This window comes from Podarcis raffonei, chromosome 1 (assembly GCF_027172205.1).
Source record: "Podarcis raffonei isolate rPodRaf1 chromosome 1, rPodRaf1.pri, whole genome shotgun sequence".
Taxonomy (NCBI): domain Eukaryota; kingdom Metazoa; phylum Chordata; class Lepidosauria; order Squamata; family Lacertidae; genus Podarcis; species Podarcis raffonei.
In genome coordinates this window covers 132,237,424-132,262,847 of record NC_070602.1, presented here as the reverse complement: position 1 = coordinate 132,262,847, position 25,424 = coordinate 132,237,424, and the positions used below count along the sequence as shown (strand labels likewise).

Genomic DNA, 25,424 nt, shown 5'->3' with positions numbered 1-25,424 from the left:
GGACATTTTGGCTCCCGAACCCACCACAAACCCAGAAGTGGGTGTTCCAGTTTGCGAACGTTTTTCAGAAGCCGAACGTTCAACATGGCTTCTGATTGAGTGCAGGAAACTCCTGCAGCCAATTGGAAGCCATGTCTTGGTTTTTGAACCATTTTGGGAGTCAAATGGACTCCTGGAACAGATTAAATTTGAGAACCAAGGTACGACTATATATGAAACTATCTTCCATGGGATCTTTGTGAGAAGCAGAAACAAAGGATCTTCATGTCATTAGCAGGGCTCACTGGTCAGGCGCAGCTAATCCAGGGTTTTGGTGGGTTGTAAAGTACACCTTTGACTGTGCCATTCATTCATTCATTCATTCATTCATTCATTTTTATTATGATCTGTAGTGGGAATTGGGGTTGCTTATGCGTAAAACTCTAAACTGCTCCAAGCGGGTTGTATAGCTAAACCTTTCCCTAGTTTGACAGCCCCTTACAACGCGACTGTCTCAATCACTGGCAGAATCCGTCAGTGGGCGTTTCCTGAACTTCTTCCAACATAAAAATTCCTTGACAGCCAGTCTCCGCCTAGCTTCTCTGCGCGGAATCCTTCTGCGCAGAGTAGGCGTGCCAAGCGGAGGTCCTGCGCTCTCCCCACTGGTCTCACTGGAAGAGTCTCGGAGCCTTCCCTCCGAAGTACTCTCAGCCTCCCCTTTCTTCCTGGTGTCACCTTGGTTTCCTTCCCCAGCGGAAGCTCTCTCTCTCTCCTTGCTAGTTCCCTCCCCTGCATCATTGGAGCGACTTCCTTCTCTGCTAGTCTCTCATGTCAGTTCCCTGACATGATCAATAGACCAGAACCAGCAATAAATTTGAGCTGCAAGCAGTAAGGATATTGACTTGAAACTGAGGGGGAAAGAAAGAAATATAACTTAAATCTTAAGCAATAAGTAGATAGCAACAAATAAATCCCATGGGATAAATAAATAGATAGATAAAAGCTATAAGGACATGTAAATAGAATATTATGGGGTGTAATAAAATACAGCATTTAAAATAGTTGGCATGAAGGCACGCCCCCCCCGTCACACTGCCATCTCGCTAAGAAGAAAACCTTCAAAGCATCCGCTGTTTTATCACCCTCTCTGCCAATGCTAAAGACTTTGCAGCTACCAAAAAGAGAGAAAACCTTATACAGTAAATTGTTGGTCTGCCAGGTAAGGGACCCATCAGGTGACCAAGCAGGTGCCTGAAATGCCAGAGCAGAAGTTGCAAAGCAAACAGGGGCTTATGTGGCACAGTTGCCACCTTCCGTGGCTGCCCAGGCACCGGCTGCCCCTCCGCTTGGAGGCTCGGTCTCATCGCCACGGCCCAGAGCCGCTGATAAACCTCCCTGTTATTGGGTTCAGTTCCCTTCTCCAGTTTTCTGAGCTAGTGACCGTGTCTTGTAACCATGAATTTCATGGATTAACACTGCCTTACGTGAAATGACTCTTTATTTTGTCTCTCTGGAATTTGCTCCTAATCAAATTAATTAGACGATCCTAAGTCACGTCAAAGTGCAAGTAGATAAATAGGTACTGCTCCAGTGGGAAGGTAAATGGCATTTCCGTGCGCTGCTCTGGTTCGCCAGAAGCGGCTTAGTCATGCTGGCCACATGACCCGGAAGCTGTACGCCGGCTCCCTCGGCCAATAAAGTGAGATGAGCGAGGCAACCCCAGAGTTGTTCGCAACTGGACTTAACGGTCAGGGGTCCCTTTACCTTTTTAAGTTCCAATATGAGAGGAAGAAAATAATTTGTCCATCCACTTTTTCCACATTCTGCCTACTTTGATAAACCTCTATCCTCTCCCTCCCCTAGTCATCTTCTTTTTCTAACCCCAAAGCCCCGAATTCTTAAGCCTTTTGTCACAAGGAGGATACATTGGCCCCTTGATCATTTGGGCTTCACTGTTTCCAGCTCCATTATAGCCTTGCCTAGATAGGGCTTACGGGAGTGTAGACATTAGTCCAAATGTGGGAGATAATATTTTAAAAATCTGTATCTGGAAGGTGACTTAATATTGTTGGCTCCAGGTGTTTGTTTCTGCGGGAAAAGCATCTGGGCTAGAGAAGAGGCCAAGAGACCAAGGCCATGGTGCCTATCACAGCACAACCACCGACTCGGAGCTCTCTGAACTGGAAGACAAAGTGGCCTTTGCAGTGGCGCAAGTGCAGCACACAGAGAGCGAGGTAACCCTTGGTTTGGGGAAGTCAAAAACAAAAGCAGAAAATTAATCATTATTATTTGTAAATATAGATCACCCTTCTTCCTGAAGGAGCTCAGAGTTGCGTACAACATAAAAAAAACCTGATAAAACATCCGCAATTCAGTGAGAAGTTACAATATATGAAGCAATATACCCCAAAACGTTGCCAGTCAGCCTACTTTTGTTGTAGTGGGTCTCCAAGTGCTGATACGTTCCTAGCCCAAATCAGACTTAACTAGTCCCTTTGACACTTGAAACCCCCTTACGGGATGATTCATGAAGATACAGGGGTGGTGGAAAAGTAATAATTGGTTCTAATAAAAATGTAGTCTCTTCCTGTCATGTCTTACCACTGCTAGCACATGACCTCCATGTTACTGCTATGGAATCAGAGTGAAACCCATAAAACACATTGAATGAAGCACACTTTTGAGAATGTCTGGTGTTTTATGTCCTGCTTACCTGGACCATAACTACCTTCATTGGGAAATGACATGGGCTCTTTGCTCTCAAGGTATCCGATATAGAATCTCGAATAGCTGCTCTCAGTGCTGCTGGCCTGACTGTTAAACCAGTGGAAAAGTCTAAGAAGAAATCAAGCACCCAGGTGAGTAGACTAGAGTTTTGCAAAGAATGGCAATACTTAATCATGAACTCTGGAAGGAGGCCTTTTGGCAAATGTAGTTCAGTTTAAAACAGGTTGGAGGCCATTAGTATTGCAGTAATAAATAAAATTCAGCTGCAGTAATGGAATGGTACACTAGCATTTCCTCACAGCTAAATGTGGAAGTGGTCAGGGACTGAGCTTAGAGTCATGAAAGGCTTTCCATAAACGGGCTTCAGTGAAGAAGACACTTTGCCCGTGGACGACACTTTGTTACTTTGTGACTGGGAGTGGCCGCCGAGACCATATAACACCGGTCTTGAAAGACCTACATTGGCTCCCAGTACGTTTCCGAGCACAATTCAAAGTGTTGCTGCTGACCTTTAAAGCCCTAAACGGCCTCGGTCCAGTATATCTGAAGGAGCGTCTCCTCCCCCATCGTTCTGCCCGGACACTGAGGTCCAGCTCCGAGGGCCTTCTGGCGGTTCCCTCACTGCGAGACGCCAAGTTACAGGGAACCAGGCAGAGGGCCTTTTCGGTAGTGGCGCCCGCCCTGTGGAACGCCCTCCCATCAGATGTCAAAGCGATAAACATCTACCTGACATTCAGAAGACATCTGAAGGCAGCCCTGTTCAGGGAAGTTTTTAATATGTGACATTTTAGTGTATTTTTCATCTTTGTTGGAAGCCGCCCAGAGTGGCTGGGGAAACCCAGCCAGATGGGCGGGGTACAAATAATAAATTATTATTATTATTATATTCTAGGGTTGTGATTCTAGGCATACTTCCTGGCAGTAGGTCCGATTGCACTTGGTGGGGTTTCAGAGTAGGCACGTTCAGTATTATGCTTCACACCTGAGTTCTTAATCATTTCATTTATATAGCTCTTTCTAGGGCAACATAAGCAAAAACTGGATCCCTGCCCCGAGGAGTTCACACTTCAGCTTTGGAGAGGTTTGGGGAGGAAGGCAAGAGCAGTGAAGGAGAGGCATATGCCATTACGTGGACTTAGGCTTTGCTTCCGTTGGGGATAAGGACCAAGGAGTTAAGTCAAGGATATCTTAGTTAAGATGCATTTTGCTCTGGTGCTTGAAGGCAGAAAGGCAACGTCTGAGCGATGTTCTGGGAGGAAGCTATAGACATAAGAGGCAGCAAAAGCGAATGGGTGGAGAAAGCAGGTTTGTGGACAAAAGTAAAAGCAATTGCTATGAAGTAAACTTTTAACAAATATTAATAACAATACTAATAATACTAATACTGACTACTGTTTGGTGGTTACAGCTCTTATCCACAGCACTGTGAATATTATGTAGGAATCAGGATTTGCCTAAGTTTAATCACCAAAGGACATAAGCCAAAGGCCCATGTAGTCCAGCCTCATGTTCTCACAGTGACCAGCCAGATGCCCCTGGGAAGCCTGCAAGACGGACACCAGCACAACAGCCCCTCTCCCTGCTTGCAGTCCCTGAATTCAAAGGCAGGCTGCCTCTGAAGCTGGAGACAGAGCAGAGCCATCATGGCCAGTAGCCCCTTGGCTACAAGAGTAGCCCCAGACTCTGCATGCAAGCCCCACACACCAGGGCATACTCTTGGAACAGTCTCACTGCTTTTGTGACATTATATAGATAACCTCATTTTAGTTTGGCTTTGCACATAGCAGGTGGAGGTGCACAGGCCAGAAGCCAGGTACTCTCTGAACAGGACACCAGCCAGGGGCTGGGGCTGAGGGAGCAGAAAAGGGAGGGGTGAGCCATTTTGACGTAACTTGCCGGTTTCTAGTTGAGGTGTGCTTGTTGGTCAGTTTTTTGCTCTACAGCAAAGCAGAGCAATATGTTTCATTTCTTCCATCCCCAAGGTGTTTATTCTTCAGCCTCCCAGGAACTCTTATAGTTCTCTAGAAGATCAGAGTCCAGACACTCCTGTCGCAGCATCAGCCGGTGACTTCAAAGTGAGTGCACGTGCCTTACGGAGAGGCAAGCAAGACCAGAATCCGTTAGCAATTTTCTGGCCAAGAGATAAAACTGTGTTAGGGGCCACCACGGGTATTAAACAATGCAAACTGAATAAAACTGAAAAAGAGACAAAACGGGATTATGCTCAGAACAGAACATTGGCATGCGACTTTGAACCTCCCTCTGTGCTTTTGTAGGGTGGTCCAAGGGCTTCCCTGACTCTCTTAAAAACAACAACAACAATGTCTAGCTGCTTGCTGTTGGTCATTGAAATCCTTTGACTATATAGTCCTGGAACCAGCCATGCCTTTCAGCATGCCGCCCATTCCTGAGTTTGTGTATGGCGAAAAAGATGGCTGCCCCCAGTAGAGTGTCCCTTACAATGGCCTTGTAATGAGGGAAATGTGGCTGTGACCCAAGCAGCAACAAATTTTTTTAAAGTAAAAAGGAGCCAGGACAGCCCTCAGATCATAAGTGCCTTCGAATTTTAGATTTTTTTTAAAAAAAGGGTGTAGATTTAATTTTTAAAATATTTTTTAGATTTTTTTTTTAAAAAAACATTTTGCCTAAAATATCACAATGGATGTTTGCTGGAATGGATATGCAAGGGGCCATATTAGGAGCATCCCATCCATCCCCATCATCCTTGACATAAATATTAAACAAGATAAAAATACGGCACCAAGATAAAAGTATAATTACACAATATGTAGGACTGCCGAATGCTTTACAAAGGTGCAGGACTGCAGGACTGGACCCTTTCTCCTTGGAGTGCCTTATATATAAGGGTGGGTGTGCTTATGCATGTTGGGGGGGTTTGTATACCCCCCCTCACACACATGAAAGAATAGCTGGGCATTCCTACATTTTAAACAGTCTAAAGGGCAGGTTATTTGCTGTCTCCAAACATAAATGCACAGGAAAGGCAGAACACAAGCTAAGAGCAACCAAGATGAACTGAAGCCCACCACTCGAACTATACCCTAGGAACCTCAAAGCAGAAACCTGCCGTTTCCTTAACTATGGAATGCTAGTCCCAAGGTCTTAGCAGTCCTTCTGTTGGTCTCTTGACACCCAACATTATAAAACTGCAAACAGGACTAGGCTGAACATAGTTGGAATCCACCATCCCATAGAGGTGAGGTGGTGGGAAGGAGAGAACAATAATAAGAAGAGGAAGAAGAGTTTGGATTTGATATCCCCCTTTATCACTGCCCGAAGGAGTCTCAAAGCGGCTAACAATCTCCTTTCCCTTCCTCCCCCACAACAAACACTCTGTGAGGTGAGTGGGGCTGAGAGACTTCAGAGAAGTGTGGCTGGCCCAAGGTCACCCAGCAGCTGCATGTGGAGGAGCGGAGACGCGAACCCGGTTCCCCAGATTACGAGTCTATCGCTCTTAACCACTACACCACACTGGCTCTCAATAGGTTGCTTAACATTCCTAACGTCTCTAACTGTGCTTACACTCCATAATATAAATGTTACGGTGGGATGGGCAAGACAGTCCATCAGGTGTGAATGAAGTTTCAGAAAAGCTGTGCTTAAGCTGAGGTAGAAGAGCCACGATGAATGCTGATCCGCACATTGGCTTGTTTGCACTCTAATTAAGTTTGTACTCCTTTTAGGTAATGTCTATGCCACATGTGTTGAGGAGAAAATTCAACACTTCACTTGAAACTGCAAGTAAGACTTGTGCTTATTTATGTACGAAGTAGAGGGAAATGCTTAGTGGTTTGGAGAGGGAGAGTTTTTGCAGTAAGCCTGGAAATCCCCCGCTTAGGGACGGCTGTCCAAAGTATAGCTAGAGTTCAGTTATTGTCTGTTGGGGGGTCTCTGAAGTTGTGGACCCTGATCTGTCCACATACAAAGAAATGTTCTGAGCAACTAAGAAAACCACAAAATCTCTCTCTGAAAGTTAGTCTTGTTACAGGATTGTCTGATAATATAAAACACAAGACAGCTTTAAAAGTATTATAACTTTCACAATTAATCAATTTTCTTGAGAAATTTTAAATTGATCACAATGAACTAAGAAAAAAAGAAAAACATAAAATCGACAGATTTACAAATTCTTGGCCTGACTTCAAACATTCTACCTTTCAGATTTCATTCTAAAATGGGCTTATACTGACTTGCAGCCAAGTAAAATTTAAAGTCTTGAGTAGGCTAGGAATGAAACGTTGATACGTCTATCCATGCCATGAGCCATTTCTTCTCCAGATTTTCTGTGACTTTCCCCAAAAAAATTTTTGGGGCAACAGTGACTCTTCTTAAAAATTCTAACAAAGTTCAGACCACTGTGTTCAGCTGCCCCCCTGCACCCCTGGGTGTCCCATGTTTTTCCCACAATGGTAAAATGCTGCAAATTTTCCAAAAGTAATTTCCTGTGGCAGCTGCACTGCTTCTAGGTAAGTTGCCTCTTGCTTCCTTATTCACAGCTCATCTCAGTCACAGCACTGAAGTGGGCAGAGATGTTTTGCCTGTGGTTTTCATAGATCTATGTTGTTGTTGTTTAGTCGTTTAGTCGTGTCCGACTCTTCGTGACCCCATGGACCAGAGCACTCCAGGCACTCCTGTCTTCCACTGCCTCCCGCAGTTTGGTCAAACTCATGTTTGTAGCTTCGAGAACACTGTCCAACCATCTCGTCCTCTGTCGTCCCCTTCTCCTTGTGCCTTCAATCTTTCCCAACATCAGGGTCTTTTCCAGGGAGTCTTCTCTTCTCATGAGGTGGCCAAAGTATTGGAGCCTCAGCTTCACGATCTGTCCTTCCAGTGAGCACTCAGGGCTAATTTCCTTAAGAATGGATGCATTTGATCTTTTTGCAGTCCATGGGACACCATAATTCAAAAGCATCAATTCTTCGGCGATCAGCCTTCTTTATGGTCCAGCTCTCACTTCCATACATCACTACTGGGAAAACCATGGCTTTAACTATACGGACCTTTGTTGGCAAGGTGATGTCTCTGCTTTTTAAGATCTGTCTAGGTTTGCCATCGCCTTTCTCCCAAGGAGCAGGCGTCTTTTAATTTCCTGACTGCTGTCACCATCTGCAGTGATCATGGAGCCCAAGAAAGTAAAATCTCTCACTGCCTCCATTTCTTCCCCTTCTATTTGCCAGGAGGTAATGGGCCCAGTGGCCATGATCTTCGTTTTTTTGATGTTGAGCTTCAGACCATATATCTATAGGCCAGTGTGTTGAACACTTGAAACACACTGTACTCATGTTTGGTATTATTAAATGCTAACGATAAACCCCTTTTGTAGAAGGGCTGGTGGCGAATGGGAAAAAGCAGTCATTCTCCCACAGAGCCCCAGATCCTTACCATTAAACTTGAATGGTGAAGGAGTATATTTCTTGATCTGAGCTGTGCAATGTTGTCTGTGTTGTTCCGGAAGAAGTCACCCAGTCTTGCCCTTAAAGGGCAGAAAGATAAACTGGTTGGCTTTTCACTCTGCTTATGCAGATATATTAAAAATACAGTCAAAGGAGAGTCAAAGGTGAGGAGCCTAAAAACTCACAGTTTTCAGACTGGAAGGGGAGGAGCCATATCTTTCTGCCCTCTCTCCCAGGGGTTGATGTTGTACCAAGTAGCTGAGGGAAATATGTAGATAGGAGAAATTGGAAACAGACAGTAGTAAATTGGAAGATTATTTTGGAAGAGATTCAGATGTCTGACTTCATGCATTTGTCTTTAATGGTGCTGCAATCCCAACCCAGAGGGAGTCCTGATGGGGTTTTAAAAGCAACAGAACACCCCAGTGTGAATTACCTTTGCATGACATGAATCTGCAAACACAATATTATGGTGTTGCTGCTTTACCCCCTATTTCGGGGAGGCCTATTGAAAAAATGCGTCAGCTTCTAAGGAACCACACTGAATGACAAACAGGTGTGTGTGTGTGTGTGTGTGTGTGTGTGTGTGTATTGCAGGACTCTGCTTTCCCCTTTGGCCCATCCCACCCCCCTGATTTTGTCTTGTTGGCAATACTTTTCTGATTAGAAATCAGACTTCGTGACTTTGTGCAAAGGTTTCTGGCAGAATAGTTCCATCTGAAGGCTGATCTCCAACATAGTTCAGATTGACTTCTCCTCCAGCAACAGGACCTCCTCTTTCTTCTCCTCTTTCAACCTTCCAGGTTGTGCAAATCTGCTCCAGAGGAAGGGGAAATCCCACAGCATGAGGGGAAGTTTGTTCCACTCATAGACAGATCCAGTTAAGTGCCACCCAAAGCATTTATTGGCTGCCACAGCAAGAATAAATGTAGAAATCCAAGTAGCTAAATAATGAACACTTGTACCAGCCCTCTGGAACCACGTTTCAAGTTGCTGATTTAAACAGCTGCAGCAAAATCTTTCCCCCTCCATTTGCAGAATAGTTCAACTGTTTCATACTTCAGACCCAATGACTTCAAACTACTTCATGTTCAGATGTTTACTTCTTAAAATATACATGCAGAATCCATGGAAATGAGGTCCCAATCATTGCCCGTGCAAATATGCTGGCACAAGTTCTATATCTGGGCACCATTGATGCCCAAGGTGAGGCATATGTGCCCAAGGTCAAGAAGTCTTGTCAGAATATGTCCCCAGACCACTTGAGTTCGTCTATGGCAGAGTTGCTTTTGTTCATGACTGCATGGTAGATCCCTGTGGACGTGTGCCACCAGAAGGGGTGACCCCACAACTAGTTTTTGGCCAGCTAGGCTTTTGCAACTTGCTAAAAACCAAGTACAGTGGTACTTCGGGTTAAGAACTTAATTCGTTCTGGAGGTCTGTTCTTTACCTCAAACTCTTCTTAACCTGAGGTACCACTTTAGCTAATGGGGCCTCCTGCTGCTGCTGCCGCACGATTTCTGTTCTCATCCTGAAGCAAAGTTCTTAACCCGAGGTACTATTTCTGGGTTAGCGGAGTGTGTAACCTGAAGCGTCTGTAACCCGTGGTACCACTGTATAACTCTTTCAGAACAAGGGGAAACTTTTTTGTGTGTCAAAGCTCATTTTAAAATGACTGGGTGTTTCTTGTTTTGGCCACTGTTACAGTACTCTTTTATGCTATGAATTGTATGTGATTTTTTTTTAGTGGTGGATAATTGGCTGTATTAAGGAGTTTCATGGTTTAACATGTTGGTGTGGGTTTTAACTGTACTTTTGTGGTTTTATGTTGTAAGTCACTTGGAATACTTCTGCAGATAGACAGACGAGCAGGTATAGTCCGCCAACATCTGCAACAAGAGTGCAGTTTGTCAGTTCTTGTATTGGTCTACCAACATAGTCCCATTTTCCCTTGTGAGCAGTTTGGGGTGTCCTCCTCAAGGAATGCCTGGACTTGGCTGCAGGTGGTTCCATTTCACCAGAAAACTGCCTGATCATAACACAACATATGTTCTCTCACCTTTGTAGTTCCATGAAGGTTCAAGAGTTTGCAACTAGAGCTCAGAAGTGAAGTTGTGTTCTTGAAAGCATAGTCTTTGCCTGAATTATTCTTATGGTAATAGCATAATGTCATAGGCCCAGTCTGGGCTAGCAAGCAAAAATATTATGCCACTCACTCTGAGTCATCCATAGTACACTGAAATCTTGTCCTGCTGTTTTATTTACATGTGCCAGATTCATCCTGCAGCAGAAATTGGCATGCTTTTTTAAAAAAAGATGGGACTTTGCAAATTTGGCCAGTGCAGTTTTTGAAGTCCTATCTCTCTGCCCATGTGCAGCTCAGACTAGTGGAATGATTACTGGACAATGTCTTGAAAAGTGTGGGTTCAGTGTAGCTGACTAGAGTGTTGGGCTTAAAACAAGTCGATCTGGAATTAAATCCCCACTTAGCCATGAAGGGACGCGGGTGGCGCTGTGGGTTAAACCACAGAGCCTAGGACTTGCCGATCAGAAGGTCAGCGGTTCGAATCCCCGCAACGGGGTGAGCTCCTGTTGCTCGGTCCCTGCTCCTGCCAACCTAGCAATTCGAAAGCACAAAAGTGGAAGTAGATAAATAGGTACCGCTCTGGCGGGAAGGTAAACGGCGTTTCCATGCGCTACTCTGGTTCGCCAGAAGCGGCTTAGTCCTGCTGGCCACATGACTCGGAAGCTGTACACCGGCTCCCTCGGCCAATAAAGTGAGGTGAGCGCCGCAACCCCAGAGTCAGCCACGACTGGACCTAATGGTCAGGGGTCCCTTTACCTTTACCATGAAGCCACCAAGAGATGACAGACCTTCTCTCAGCCAGACTTCCCTCAAAGTGGGGGATGGGTAAGTCTCAGCATCATTGTCCATGAAAGGGGAATAAAGTCTTTTCTCACTGGACTAGTCTGAGGTTTGAAGTGTTGCTATGCCCTCTGAATCTTAGAAACAGCCACTTATAAATGGGTTCAGCTGTTTCCTTCATTAGGTTTCACAGACAATTAGATTTGATCCATAGTCATTTACACCCGGTCATAAGAGAATGTAAAATGTTAACCACATTGAGTGGTACTTTGGCCTGGTATAAATAACTTCATGCGGTATAAATTGCTATATAAATGTGTCCTGAAATGCTGCCAGCAAGATACATTTTGTGCCCATGTTGTGTCATTCCCCACACCCTGAAATGCCAGCCAGCTCCAAGCTACAGAAACCAAGTCATCGGTGTCCCTCTCTAGCTGGTGCCTGAACTCACTGTGCTCATAAAAATATTAAGAGCTGATGCACTGAGCTACAAACTGGGGAGTCCTTGCTTCACATCTTACCTCTGCCATGAACCGAGGTGGCCTCAGGAAAGAGACCTTCCTCTCACTCAGCCTCTCCTCCCCCTAATATGGCAGGGGTCATTCTCACATCACAGAACTGTTCCAAAGGTGACAGCAAGATAATGCACTTGGCAGCACTGTGCACAGGCTACATCTTAAAATATTTGTGTGTATCAGTAATGGAGGGCCACAAAAAGAATTCCAGTGTTGATAAGAGCGAGCTTCTGAAAACGAGTAGGGAGCGACAGACGAGTTCAGCTTAGTGTCCTGTGACTAGGGATGGGGAAATCTACCCATCTCGCTTTCCTCCTGTTTCTCATTTTTCCAGGCTTAAGTTCAGTGCTCCTCATTTCCACACCAGTTTGCAGTTTATTTATTTTTAAAACCTCGTGAAAATTCACCAGTATTTTAATTTTCAGATTTCTCCTTCTATTACATATTTTTGTGTGCCACCTTACCTAGCATACAAACTTTTTGCAAAGCAATTTCCCTAATATTTTGCATGTTATTTTCTAAAATATGCATGATTACGCACACCTTGTCCCAGTAGGTGCATTTTTTTCACATTACTTGGCTGGAGAACTGCAAGATTCAGAGAAGTGCAAACTTCAAAAGATGGCTGTTCCAATCCATTCCATTCACTTGCTTTTGGGGAAAGTGCAAATTTGGTACTTTCCCTTTTAAATGTGGACTGAATCAGACTTCTCCCTCCCCCCCCCCCACTCCCTGTGATTGAATAGACCATGAATCACTCAGTCAGCAAAACTTCTGAATGATGGAAATGTGGAGAAAGCCATCTGACCTAGATGGATAAATGGGCTCACAGATAGGCCTCCTGTTTTCCAACACCTCAAAGGCTTCCTCTCCAAGCAGATGGTTCTAGAAAAAGCAAAACAGTCGCAATGTCCTAACAAACACCTCTGCCTTCCATTTTTCAAGACAATGCTGAATCATTTGCTCGGAACTCCAATTACAGAGGATCTTTGACACAGCGAAATCCAAATGGAAGAACCAGGAAAGCAGATCACATCTTTGCGGCAAGTATTGAGAATCCAGCTCATTGCCCTTCTGTAAGCTGAAAGGTAGTAGACTAGCCAGAGACAGCAGAGAGGAGTTAGTGCAGGCCACCCCAAATCGAGATGCAGAAGGAAAATGGAGTTTTGTTTCTTGATCAGAGGTTATAAGTATGTAGGCAATTCAAAATGGGAGAGGTACAATCTTTCATGGCTCCAGCTCCTGTTAATATGAGAACATGCATATCCTTGAATTATGCAAAACTCCTTATCAGACATTAGACAGAATGAAAAGCAGCTGGTTAGAAATTTCACCAAACGAAAGTACCATGCCTTTTGGTGACAGCCATATAATTGCCCAAACGTTTTGTCCTTGACATGTGTGCACTGTTGGGGTCTGCTTTAACCCTAACTGTCTTAGTATGGTTCCTTACATTGCCCTGGGGTGGTTCCAACACAAGAAAGATAGCATTGTGGATATCTTTTTTTGCTATAACTTTATTAGTAGTAGAACCCTGTTCGGTGAAAAGGGTGCACTACAGGCGACTCTCCATTTAGGTGGGGTTACATTCAAACCCCTGTGCACATCAGTGAAATTGCATAAAATGGGGAATCGCCTGTATCAGCTCAGCAGTCGCACGGGAAGAAGTTTCCCCTCATGTCAGCTGTGCAAACCCCACTGTCCCTCTGGACTCACGTGAGCCGAAGGGACGGCAGGGCCTGCACAGCTAACCAGAAGAGCTTAGCACCCTGTTTTGTCCCTGCTCACCACCTTCACACCCTGCAAACAGTGAGATGGGGAATGTGGGTGAACAATTTTGGCCCATCCTCATTGATACCAGAAGGGTCCTCACCAATGTTTTGATCCTTTACAGAAGCCTGTGATGACCCATCGCTCTTGAACAGAATGAAGTCTTCTAAGACCTCCACTCAAGATTTCATCCCCTCATTCTATTTTCTTTCTTTTCTTCTTTCCATCTGTTGACCTGAGCGCTAGATCTACACATTTTCCTTCAGGGGGCAAAAGCCCGCACTGCTCCCTCCCTTTGCCTGAGTCAGGAAACAGGAAAGAAACAGGTTGGAAAAGAATTCTCTGGGCAACATCCCTTTGAAATTTGCTTCCTACAGTCATTGCAACGGCACGCAGAGCCCAACTTAGTAAAAGGGATTTCTGTTCTAGGATTGACTTAATTACCTGCCCACATCTATTGAGCAGGACTCGTAGCTAAAATGTTTTTTCTTCATGCACTGCTAAAGTATGCATCCATATTCTGATCATTTGGGCTGGTGAATTAAAGTCATGTCATGCAGGTTTCAGTGCTCAGGATTTCACAGTGCCCTGCAGTAATCAGGAGGGTCTGGAATATGGAACCAGAAGGCAGAATGCTGGGCTTTCATCCTTAGCTGCCTTTCAGTATCAGACGCTAGAGAACCCCCAGAACAGCACGCAGAGGAGGAGAGGGGGAACATTCTGCCTGGCAAGTCAAAGTGCTTGCTCTGATGGAACGTTTGATCGCCTTAGTGCAACATGGGATTCTTCCCAAAGTGTCCTGTGGTTCCTTGAAGACTAAGAAATTTACTATGGGATCATAAATGAACTAGAGCCCATTTTGGAGCCCCATGGCAACGCAGGGCACAAGAAGAGCCTTGCTAGACCAGACCATTTCTCACAGTGGCCAACCAGATGCTCATGGCAAGTCCACCAAAGAGGGCCTCTGACCCTCTTCCTCCCCAGTGACTTACACCACAATACATAGGTTTTTGTCAGCCTTCAAGGTTCACAGAACTCTTTGTTGGTTTTAGCATGCCAACATCTTGCGGCTCTTCCTCGTTCTGGAATATATTAGGGCTCTGGTGCTTAGCCAGGAGTGCAGGCCATGGTTGCACAGGCATTAATCAGAGAGGCTTTCTGCTCAAATTTCTCCATGCAAGGCATCTGCCTCTTTAGAGTTGCAGAAATGGTCTGTGCATTAAAAAAGGGTTATGGGGTGGGGGAGAGAGAGAGATGAGAAACTAAAATGGCAGGAAGTAAAATGGCAGAAACAGTGGCAGAACCATGGCTGAGTGGAAGGTCAGGACTTTTCCGGGTCTGATCCCTGGCATCTCATAGACAATACTGGGCAGAGCAGAGGCAGAGATGCTTGTATGATCATGCCATTGCTTCCATGTTATAGTAGCATGTGTCTTTGCAGAGCTTTAGGTGGACGAAGAGCAGGCTTATGAGTAACAGAGCTTAAATGAGATATGAAATGAATCCCCTATTCCATATGCTCTAGCAGAGGAATGCAAAATTCTTTCTCCTATTTCTGATAAGCACATTAAGTAGAGGCTCAAGGAAGCACATCTGAATTGCTGTTGAAGGTCAAACATTATGATAGGCAGATACGCTCACAGTTGCAGACCTGACTTCTTCCCTCTGCAAGTTGTCATGATAAATAAGTGATAGGATAGTTAGCTTTCAAGCCTGATTTCAGCTTACCTCTGAGTTGTATAGAATTGTACTGTCTTCTTCAGGTATCCTTTGAATCCTCCTCAGGATAAATCAAATGTAATGACAAACTTGCAAATTTATCCCCAAAGAAATTGGTACCGTGAGCCAAATGGCACAATTACATTTCGTCCTCACATAGTCCATCTGGAGTTTCTGTTAAAGTGCATCAAATTCCACATTCGATTCGTTTCCATTTTTATTTCTTTTCTTTTACTGAAAGCCAAACTTTTTTTTTTTTTACACAACCATACAGTGTCATCCTGAATGTCCAGGATTTATATGGCACCACGCCTATGTGACTGGCGCTCAGACACATGGAGATACAGGAATGCAATTTTTACCACACACTGAGTGGTATACAAAGGACCCTTAAAATGTGTGCACCTGCCTCCTTTGCTTGTTAAGCTTTGCCCTATGAACAAACCACAGAAAGCGCCAAAGGCTCCTGCTAAGACAGCTCACTGCATCGCTGGCCGGAATCCTCTTATGCTAGGAAGCAGCCGCACCCTGAAATGTGTCTCATTTGCCATCAGCCTTTTAAGCGTCCCACATCCCCTCCAGTGATGTCCATTAGTTTCATGATGCAATCAAAGGGCAGAAGTGCGTGCTGCCTTTAGTTCCACGGTTCTTTATCCCAGGGCTATTTTTATCAGATAACGTAGCTGTTGCGCAAAGGACCAGTGGAAGGCGGGGGCAGCAATGACCGCCCCCAACCTTAGGCTCCTCACAACTGCTTTACCCATTTAAAGAGAAGCCCTTGGGACAAAAGATGTAAAGAACATCGCCTAATGTCTCCTTTTGGCCTAAGATAAAACATAGTCATTCTGCTCATCTAAGCCATTGGCCTCTATCCATGTATCTATCATATGTATATGCTCAATCATACAATAAACACTGGCATTGTGTTCCTATTAAGCAATGTTTCCTGCAGTATCTTTTTTTCCTTCCTGATTTCTGGAGGGAGATGGGGAGGGGAGGGCACTTCATGCCTACCAGCTCACACTTACGCCTTAACCAGCTAGTGCTAATAATGTCTTATTATTATTTTTTAAAAAAAATTAATAAAGGAAACAAAGTTTTGCCAGCAAAGTGGAAAATGAAGAAATCAGGTAGTGAGAAATATAGCACACCATCCCTTTATATTTCCATCTTGCTTTCCAAACGGGAGGAAATTATTTCAGATAGCAGACCGAATACTGTCCAAATCTGATTTGTGAGATTTTGAACCACAGAAGGTTTGTTGTCAAACACAGGTCTTTTAAGCAAGGTAATATACTTTATGTTCTTGAATGGAAAGGCTTAATAGTTTATCAGCGCACAAAACAAAAGAGGCATTTTGTCGTAGGTTTTCAGGCCAGCCTACAATGCTATGTATTTCCTAGCATTTCAAAATGGGATGGTGTAAACCTAATAGTGGAAGAGGCTAGGGACTCCCTGAAAAGCCAAGGCTGCATGGGCTGTGCCTTTAAAAGAGTGGTTGCTTCATTACAATTCTTTGCTTATGTTTGGATGATCTGACATTCCAAGGATGTCTCAGAGAAGATTGGTGCAGTGGGATAAAATGGAGATTCTGCCTTATCTCCTGGAAGTGAATCATATCCAGTCATTTCAGGACTTGTCTAAGTTTCTGCACAAAAGTTTTATTTGCTGGAATGTCACTAGAAAATCCTCCCAAGAAATGAAAAAAACTCAAAGCAGGGACAGGGCCTTAATGGGGGAAGAGGTTCCTCAGAAGCCTTCAGGAATACTGGATGGGTTGCATCTGTAAATAAAGGCACATTGGAGGGGGCTGGGCACCCACACAGTTGATAGGCATTGCCAGCATCTTTTTTTCTGGGGGTACTCAAGGGTACACAATACCAGCAACCCCCCCCATGTTAAAAGTGTGAAACTTACTGTAACAACTTCATGGTTACTGGCACCTTTTTATCTCCTTTTTTTAAAAAAAGCACTGGGCATTGAAGAGTTTGGACTTGATATCCCGCCTTTTACTCCCCGTAAGGAGTCTCAAAGCGGCTAACATTCTCCTTTCCCTTCCTCCCCCACAACAAGCACTCTGTGAGGTGAGTGGGGCTGAGAGACTTCAGAGAAGTGTGACTAGCCCAAGGTCACCCAGCAGCTGCATGTGGTGGAGCGGAGACGCGAACCCGGTTCACCAGATTACGAGTCCACCACTCTTCACCACTACGCCACACTGGCTCCTTGCCATTAAGATGGTGTGCATGTGCCACATCTTCTGATCAATTATGTGGGGAAGGGCTTACCTGCCCCCCCCCCAACATCTTATTCAAGTTGACACCCCTGGAGTCATTGACAGCTAGGACTGGCAATCTTAAGTTCAGTTCTTCGCATTTCCACAGCAATTCATGACTTTTTCTCTTTTTAAGAAAAGGCCTTGAGAAAATTCATCAGGATTTCTGTACAAATTTATTCTCCAACACATTGCTTTGTATTTTTCATATGCAATTTCCCCTATTGTGCACATTTTGTTAAGCAGTTTCCTCATACAAGCATATTTTTGTATGTTGCCTCCACTGATATATGCATTTTTACAGTGGTGGACTCTGGGCTCTTGGAATTCAATGGCGCTGCCATGTGCAATGATAGAATTCAGCTTCCCTGCCTCTTGGACTCCATTCTACAGCATTGTAGGGGCTCCCTCTGCTCAGTGTGGCCAAGCCGGTTACACTACCCTAAAACTGCCTCTGATTTTTGTGCACAGCATATACATTTTTGCCCTCATAACTTGGCTAGAGAATTCTACTGCACAATCTGGAGAAGGGTAACTGTTTTTTGGTTTACTTCCCACCCCCCACCCCCAAAGTGCAAACTAGGCAGGTTCACTTTTAAATGCAAACTGAATCCAATTTCTCCTCCACCCCTATAGACAGTGTGGCTGCTTTGCTTGACCCCCAATACCATTGCTTTCTAGGCCAACTCAGCCTTGCTCCTAGCTGCTCTGGGTAGGGATAAATAAAAGTACCTTTAGTGCCTTTCAAACCAATCTTTGGAAAATCAGGTGCTGCTTTTGGATAAAATAGTATATTTTGAAATGCCTTGGCTAGTTAATTCTGGTATGTTGACACATACATTGCCTGTCCAATCCTTGACACATTACCCTTTTATCTAAAAGTCCCATGTGGGAAACTCGCTATTTTCTTGAAGTCCAGAAGCAGGCCTTCTGGGCAGGGAATATTATGTTTCCTAGTTACAGCTGCAACCCGCTAGAGAAAGAATAGCTTGATGTACTGTTTGCTCAAGACAACAACCTAAACATTAGCATATGGTTATGGTAAACATCCCTGCAATTCTCTGTGCCCAAAGAGGCCCCCACTGCAACACAGCTAATACAAAACACAAACACCACAAATCCTAAAAACCTAACTTTCATGTCTTATGTAGTACTAAAAACTAAACATGACAGACCTTGGCAATCAAAATCTAAAGTATCCTGAAACCACAAAACACAACTTTGCAAATAGTGGAGAGTTTGTCCAAATGAATCCCAATCATGCAACTATAACAAAAATGCTACTTAAGTATAATTTACGGCTATGAAGCAAGCTCCCAGACTTCCCTGTGCAAAACTTGGATTTGGAGACACCGTCAGGTCTCTCAGTTTTCACTGAGACAATCCTGGTGACAGAGATCAGGCCATCCCAGCTCCCCTCCTGTTCTAGGTATTGTAGCAGCCGCAAGTTTATATTACAGACTAGTGTTCCTTAACCATTTAAACTACAGTATGTGTTGTTCTCATCATCTGTCAGCCATCAAAATAAAAGATGCACTATAAATACACTTTTCACTCATACAGCACAAAAACTCACAGCCTGATGTGAAGAATTCTCCACTCCCCATAATGTTATTCCCTTTGGGCCAGAATTAAACAGGGATAGGGTAAATTTGTGCTTCCACTCCAGTAAGTTTTTGCAGAACTAGGAATAAATCCATTGTGTGCCACCAAAACTCTGGAAACCCACAATTCCAGTGAACACACACACACACACACCCTGTAGGTGCACAAGCAACTACCAGGCCAGAGAGGAATGGCTGCTTGCATCTTTATATAAGAGGCAAAGACAGGAAGGATGTAAGCAGTGTGTGGTTTGCAGTGCTGTGCACCCCATGGCTGAAGATCAGCCCAGAAGAAGAATGGAGAAAAGATGGCCTTCTGATCTCTTTCAGTGCATGCACTGAAATGTAATGGATCATGCTCATGGTTTCCATTGTATTTACAGTGACATGGGAAGCGAACCCCACCATGCAGAGAGGAGCCCAGAAACGGAACAATAGATTTCTTTGTATAATTCCTCTCCCCTCTTGATAGGAATCCCCACAGTCCACTGTAGGGAGTTCTGCAGGCCACAGTCATGTATTCCGAGTTCCTGAGAATCAGTGTCTCTGGCTATACCTCCCATATCCCATCTGCCAATACACTCCTACTGCCTGTTTCTCAATGGAGTACAGAACAATTTTAAACCATTTTAGATGTGGGTGTTTTTAATCACTGTTAAAATGTTTTGCTTTATGGTTAATTTCTTTACTTTTGCTACTTTGCTGTTTGCCATCCTTGGCTCCTTTGGGATGAAGGCTGAGATAGAAAGGTCATCAGGAGGAGTTTGGATTTGATATCCCGCCTTTCACTCCCTTTAAGGAGTCTCAAAATGGCTAACATTCTCCTTTCCCTTCCTCCCCCACAACAAACACTCTGTGGGGCTGAGAGACTTCAGAGAAGTGTGACTGGCCCAAGGTCACCCAGCAGCTGCATGTGGAGGAGCGGAGACGCAAACCCGGTTCCCCAGATTACGAGACTACCGCTCTTAACCACTACACCACACTGGCCCATCACCGTCATCAACATCAAGACAAACTGGAACAAAATAATTACACATTTGATTCCTGCGTTGCAAGGGGTTGGACTGAATGATCCTTGCGGTCCCTTCCAGCTCTACAATTCTATGAAAACAAACAAGGTGTACAAATGCATCCATGCAATTTTGCCCAACTTATTCTAGTTAATCAATGTGAACTAAGTGGTCACACAATATATGGAAGATGACATAGTACACAAAGGCAATTCATTGGCAATGGTCTCCATGTGGACAGAAGGAAGGAACGGGGGGGGGGGAGCTTTGAACATTTGCAGTTTAATCTTGGAGTACTGGTTTTTAGGCTGCAGTCATATAAAATGTAATGTAGTGCTGTACACATACACATTCTCACCTGGGAGAAAGTCTCCTTGAACTTGGTGGGATTTACACCAGAGTAGGCATGCATAGGATTGCCCTGTTAATAACCAAATATGCATTTTAGGATATTAGAGTACTATACAAAAGCTGAATTCTGAAGTGCAATATAATATGAAGAAGGACCCATCTTTTGCAGCCCATATAACATAAGTTGTTATGGGATGATGGGAGGATTATGCTGAGATGCCTTGTTCCAGTCCTGATGATGTCACAGGCAGCCATACATAGACAAAGGGACAGCATAAAAAGGAATAGAGCGACCACCGGCTCTCACCGCGTCACTCACTGAGAAGAGAGCAGAGCAGTGCCACTCTCCATCACTCCAGGGAAAAAGTAAGTATTCCTCTTCAGTTCTGCTTTTCATTGCCTGTTTCAGAAAAAAGTCGGGATGAGCAAGACTAAATAGAAGGCATGCTTTGTGTGGCACCTGTAGCCTCATCAAATAAATTTGGGGAGCGGTCTGAGTAAAATGGCTTTCCATCCCATACCCACCGTGAGCATTTTCTAACTTTGCTGCTTTGTTGTGTGTATGTGGGCTTGTAATTTCATTTTAAAGTGATAATGGTTTGCTAGGGTAATAAAAACCAAAGGGGTTTCTAGCTAGATCTTCTAACAGCTTACTTTTATTTTCTGAAACCAAAGCTCAGGTATCCCCTTTTTGAGATAAACTAGTGCTGCTCCCAGAAAGAAATAGTAGATGATGCTGTTCAATAATTTAGGATTTTTAAGATTTTCAAGAATAAAATTGTCACTGCAATTATTTTAGGTATATACCCTAAGATATTGACATAAATGACAATCCACTGGGAGGCAATTATTATGCCAGCTTTCCAGCTGGTAAACTGAGGCTGGGAAGCAGCAACTGACCCAAAGCCAGTGTGTGAGTTCCATGTCTAAGCTGTGGTTTGATTCAACCTTATTTCCATTTAGGCTTGCTGGTTTTCAGAATGAATAGTTTGCAATGTATTCTGCAGCCAATAAATACAACAACATGGTTGCTTTTGGCGAGAAGCCTTTAAAGGTCAGGCTATAATGTGAGGATGAACAGGAAATGTGCCAAAACGCATCAGGACTTGGGGAAAGATGCCCCTAGTTCAGCAGGTGTGGTCAGCACATAGGAAAGAAGTTTCCAGACCCAGGAGAGGACCCCTGCGCAACAAGTAAGATGCTTAGAAATGGTAGAAAGCGTTGTGCTTTCTGTTGGGTCAAGGCTGCACACAGATCAGTTTTCACAGACCCGACTCACTGTGCTTCCCTGCAAGTGAAATCTGCACAGTGGCTCACAATTCCAATCAAATGTTAGCTGAAATGTCTTACCAGTTTAATCTGTATGATAAGTGCTGGGCAATTTTGAAAATTTGGCTACAGTTATCCTGACTAGAGTCCCGCAAAACAAATGCATATACATGTGTATATGTGGGAGAAGAGCTTCACACACACAGCCGGAAGTGCCTTTGAACTTTCTGCCTCAGCTTTTTGCACAGCTGAACAGGCAAGCAAACTTTAAACTGAAAAGAGGCTGGCCCAAACATTGAGATGCTGGAGCCATTGCAGTAGAAGTTTCAGAAGGATCTCCAGCTCTGTACACAGTTCTCCCCTTGCCATGCTGTAGGACTGCAGCTCTAGCTATGAGCCAGGGCACGTCTGTTTTCTTTCTCTCACCAACAAAGGATTCAGGGAGAGACATAGCAAGAAAAATTGCAGAGACCCTGAGAGTTAAAACAATTCTGGTTCCTTTTAAAAAAAAACAAAGTTACCTTAAGTTCTTTTACTTAAAGACTGCTAGAGAATGATGGCAGTTGTTCTTCCAAAGGTGAAAAACAACTTTTATTAGCTAACAGGCTAATGTAGAGTGAAGGTTAAAATGTCCACATTTCGAAATACTAAATAGGAAATATTGAAAGTAAGCAAGGGGAACCCCAATCCAAATAAGTGCATGTGCACACTGCAGCTGCCCCCTCTCCTTTGCCGGTGTCACAACTATGATGTTACATGTGTACATGAGGACTTCATTCACACAGGAGACCTTTCATGGTTACACCTCCCGAATCTTCCTCAAAGTTACCTGTTGGCCCAGAAGGTGACGCGTGATGGGATTTGCTTGTGCTGTATGTTGTTGTCTTCTCCCCTCAACTACTACTTCCCCACCCTCCAGATGTTCTGGAAATCTGAGGTCCTTTGCAGAGGCATTTGTCTCCGTGTTGTGTGTGTGTGTGTGTGTGTAACTCTCTTCTTCTGCTGAGGCTTCCCACCTAACAACTTGAGAGCTTCTGATCCTTATAGGACCAAGTAAATCATTTACTTATTTTCATTTTACCGTACTTACTCTCCAAAGAGCTCCAGGCAGAGCCAGGGACTGGCTCAAGATAAGCTTTAAACATATGTGATGGGCTGGGGTGTGATTTCAGCTTCTGCTGGAGAAGTGGCAGACTTCTGGGTGATGCTTTTTTAAAACAGAGAGAGAGCCCATATTCTTCCTGGGTGTCTCAATCAGGTATTGTCTCAATCAGATATGTATGGATAGACAAGGATATTCATTTTCATTCACATTCTCCCTCCCCCCACCCCACCCCTCTCTCTGTCTCTCTCTCAAACAGAGAGGATTTAGGCATAAAAAGCACCAAATCATGGGAAAAGTAGAAAACTTCTTTTTAAAAAATACTCTGCATGAGCAGAGTGCACTGCATCATCAGAGACCCAGACTGCATGAGGAATGCTACTCAGATTCAAGCTCAGGACAACCTGCTCATGAAGACTTGAGGATGGGACTTGCATGTGCTCACTTTGAGCCTTGCATGTTCAGGCAAAAACCTGAATACAGCTGAATACCTTTCCTTTCCCTTCCCTTTTCTTTTCACACCCCCCACTAATAGTTCTTGAAATGAAAGTTGCAAACCTGTTGTGCATGTTGTAGAGTTTTGTGTTGCAGCTGTCACTCATCCTGAAGTGTGCCTTTGAAGGGCACTTTCCTTGCCTGAAACTGATAGACCTTTCCCTTGTGACTGCAGTTGGGGCCTGAGCTTCACCAGGTTCCCCTTACGAGTCACAGAACCTTTGAAGAGGGAAAAGGAAACAGACATGAGGCTCTTCATCATCTGCCTCTTGTGCTTGCTGATGGACTGCCTGCTGCTGCCTGACGCCGAATGCCGAATCCTTGAGCGATCCATGGAAGTCAGAAGTAAGTTCTTGGGGACTGTACAGGGTAGAAGACAAAACTTTTAAAAGCAGCTGTGCTGAAGAGACCCTTTCTGAGGAAGCTGTTTATCATTGCAACACTGGGAAATGGCCAGTGTTCCCTGCAGTGAGTTAAGGGATGTGGCAACCACTGATAACTGGATGAGCAGCTAGACCCGAGTGATGGGTGTGCAGCACAATCATCAAACCAGATGGAGTGGAATGTGAACTTTCATAAAGGAGCTCAGCTCAGGGTTTGCTGATCTTTAACATGCACTTGTGATGAGTCTTGAGGGACCTTAGAAGACAAGAGGAGGGAGCGCCTACAGAAGGTGGAGGGAACCTTTGGCCCTCCAACTAGAGGTGGAACATTTTTGGAAGTTTCAAAGCCAGGGGGGGAAACATTTCCCCTTCCTGGGTCCCCCCGGCCAGGGAAAGTGGAAATTATTGGTTGGCTTTTCTAATAGCATTCCGTATGCATCGAAAGTCACTTTGCTACATGGTGTCCTTCCATGTGTGCTTCTCTTTCACTCCTTTATTCCTGCCACTGCCACTCCTAGCACACAACCCGCAGGCGTATTAGGCAGGTGTGAAATTAGACAGGTAGAAAAAATGCCATCAGCTCAACAAGGGTAGTCTTGCAAAAAAGCTTTGCTAGTGCTGAAAAGCTCACATTGCCTCCCCACAAACAAGTGCGCCAGTGCTTTAGAATATGGCAGAGCAATGCCAGGTATTCCAGTGCAGGAGTGGGAAGGACTTATCTTTTTCCTAGGCTCTCAATACCACCTGGGCTTTGCCTTCCAGATCCAGACATTGATCCTTCCTGGTACACGGGGCGAGGGATCCGACCTGTGGGACGGTTTGGCAGAAGGAGAGCAGCAGGGGAGAATGCCCAGAAAAGTGACCACCGGCCCCAGCAAGCCTGCTTCCCCATAGGAGACAGCGATGAGCAGCTGCAAGATGAATGATGCCTCTGAAGTGAACGATCTCCCATCCCGACAAGAAAGAACACACACACACACATCGCAATCTCTCCGGAGGCCAAATAAAAAATGTTGGACTTTTTGCCCTGTTTCTTTTATGTCTCGTGCCAGAGGAGTAGAGTTCAAGAGCAGGGTTTGGCTGAAGAATTTCCTTAGACTATATCTCTCTACGCCCTCACATTGTATTCCTTTTACTGTCAAATTCATTTTCAGATTTCTTGCACCAGTAAAGGCTGTCCCTTTTGTGAATGACGTTAATGTGTTGCAGAACAACTATCCTTAAACTCCACTCCAAAGCACCCATTTGTTGATGATACAAGTTTTTATTTCATTTACTTGCTTTTATAGTACCAGAGGTGTACATTCTTGGGACTTAAAAAATGTAAGAGAACAGCTCCCTGCTCCAACGCGCTTACAGCCCAAAATTTAATACAACAGAGTTAACAGAGTAAGGGATGGGGAAGGTGAGTCAGTTGTAAATAAGGAATTAATATGAATTTCTTTTAAATACATACAGACTTTGACCATTTAAGACCCCCACACCCACCCCAGTCAGTATCAACACCATCCTGACCTTAACAGGACATCAAATCTAATATATTCCAAACTGAGCATTGAACCGGACATCATTAGAAACAGTTTCCACAAAGCTCCAATTTGCTCACAGAAAGGAGGTCTGTGTATGGATGCTCAATGAGTAACAAGGGTGCGGGCTGCCCCAGGTGCCCCCACTGAGGGGAGTGACAAAATGGTGGGTGGCACTCACCACAGGGCCTGCAGCACGCCCAAGCCACATGTCTCAGGCGCCCGCAGGCTCCACAATGTCCGCTCACTGCCTCCCTCCAGCTGTAGAGCAGCTGAGGCCCCAGCCCCAGAGGCATGTCCCGTCCCTATGGGCACTGCGTGCCCCATCCCTTTGGGTGTGGCTTGCCCCGCCCCTGGGTGCACCGTCCCAGGTGCCCAAGAGGCTTCCTCCACTGCAGCAAGGCTCCCCATTTTCAAATTTC

The 25,424-nt window shown here is 44.6% G+C and overlaps 2 protein-coding genes across 3 annotated transcripts in view; both read left to right on the top strand.

Annotated features, from left to right (window-relative positions):
• The window catches only part of MLPH (melanophilin), a 63,756-nt gene extending 49,884 nt beyond the window's left edge, over positions 1–13,872 (top strand). Inside the window, exons 11-16 of the mRNA XM_053362623.1 lie at positions 2,058–2,213; positions 2,745–2,837; positions 4,689–4,781; positions 6,411–6,468; positions 12,447–12,544; positions 13,396–13,872. Of these exons, the coding sequence (XP_053218598.1) occupies positions 2,058–2,213; positions 2,745–2,837; positions 4,689–4,781; positions 6,411–6,468; positions 12,447–12,544; positions 13,396–13,422 (525 nt within the window). The 3' untranslated portion in view covers positions 13,423–13,872. The remainder of the gene's footprint in view (positions 1–2,057; positions 2,214–2,744; positions 2,838–4,688; positions 4,782–6,410; positions 6,469–12,446; positions 12,545–13,395) is intronic.
• A 6,392-nt stretch (positions 13,873–20,264) lies between these two features.
• PRLH (prolactin releasing hormone) lies at positions 20,265–24,710 on the top strand. Of its 2 annotated transcripts, XM_053367465.1 has the most exons (3): positions 20,265–20,593; positions 23,269–23,438; positions 24,239–24,709. In XM_053367465.1, the coding sequence occupies exons 2-3, from the start codon at positions 23,339–23,341 to the stop codon at positions 24,400–24,402; spliced, it is 264 nt and encodes an 87-aa protein (XP_053223440.1). In that variant the 5' UTR covers positions 20,265–20,593; positions 23,269–23,338; the 3' UTR covers positions 24,403–24,709. The 2 variants fall into 2 exon arrangements, with proteins under 2 accessions (XP_053223440.1, XP_053223447.1); XM_053367472.1 differs by lacking the exon at positions 20,265–20,593 and having other exon boundaries at positions 23,002–23,438; positions 24,239–24,710.
• Positions 24,711–25,424: the final 714 nt, after the last annotated feature.

Excerpts from the sequence above, each read along its gene's own strand:
- PRLH (XM_053367472.1), top strand. The coding sequence starts at position 23,339 with ATGAGGCTCTTCATCATCTGCCTCTTGTGCTTGCTGATGGACTGCCTG. Across the intron at positions 23,439-24,238 it reads GCGATCCATGGAAGTCAGAA|ATCCAGACATTGATCCTTCC; the intron begins GTAAGTTCTTGG and ends TTTGCCTTCCAG.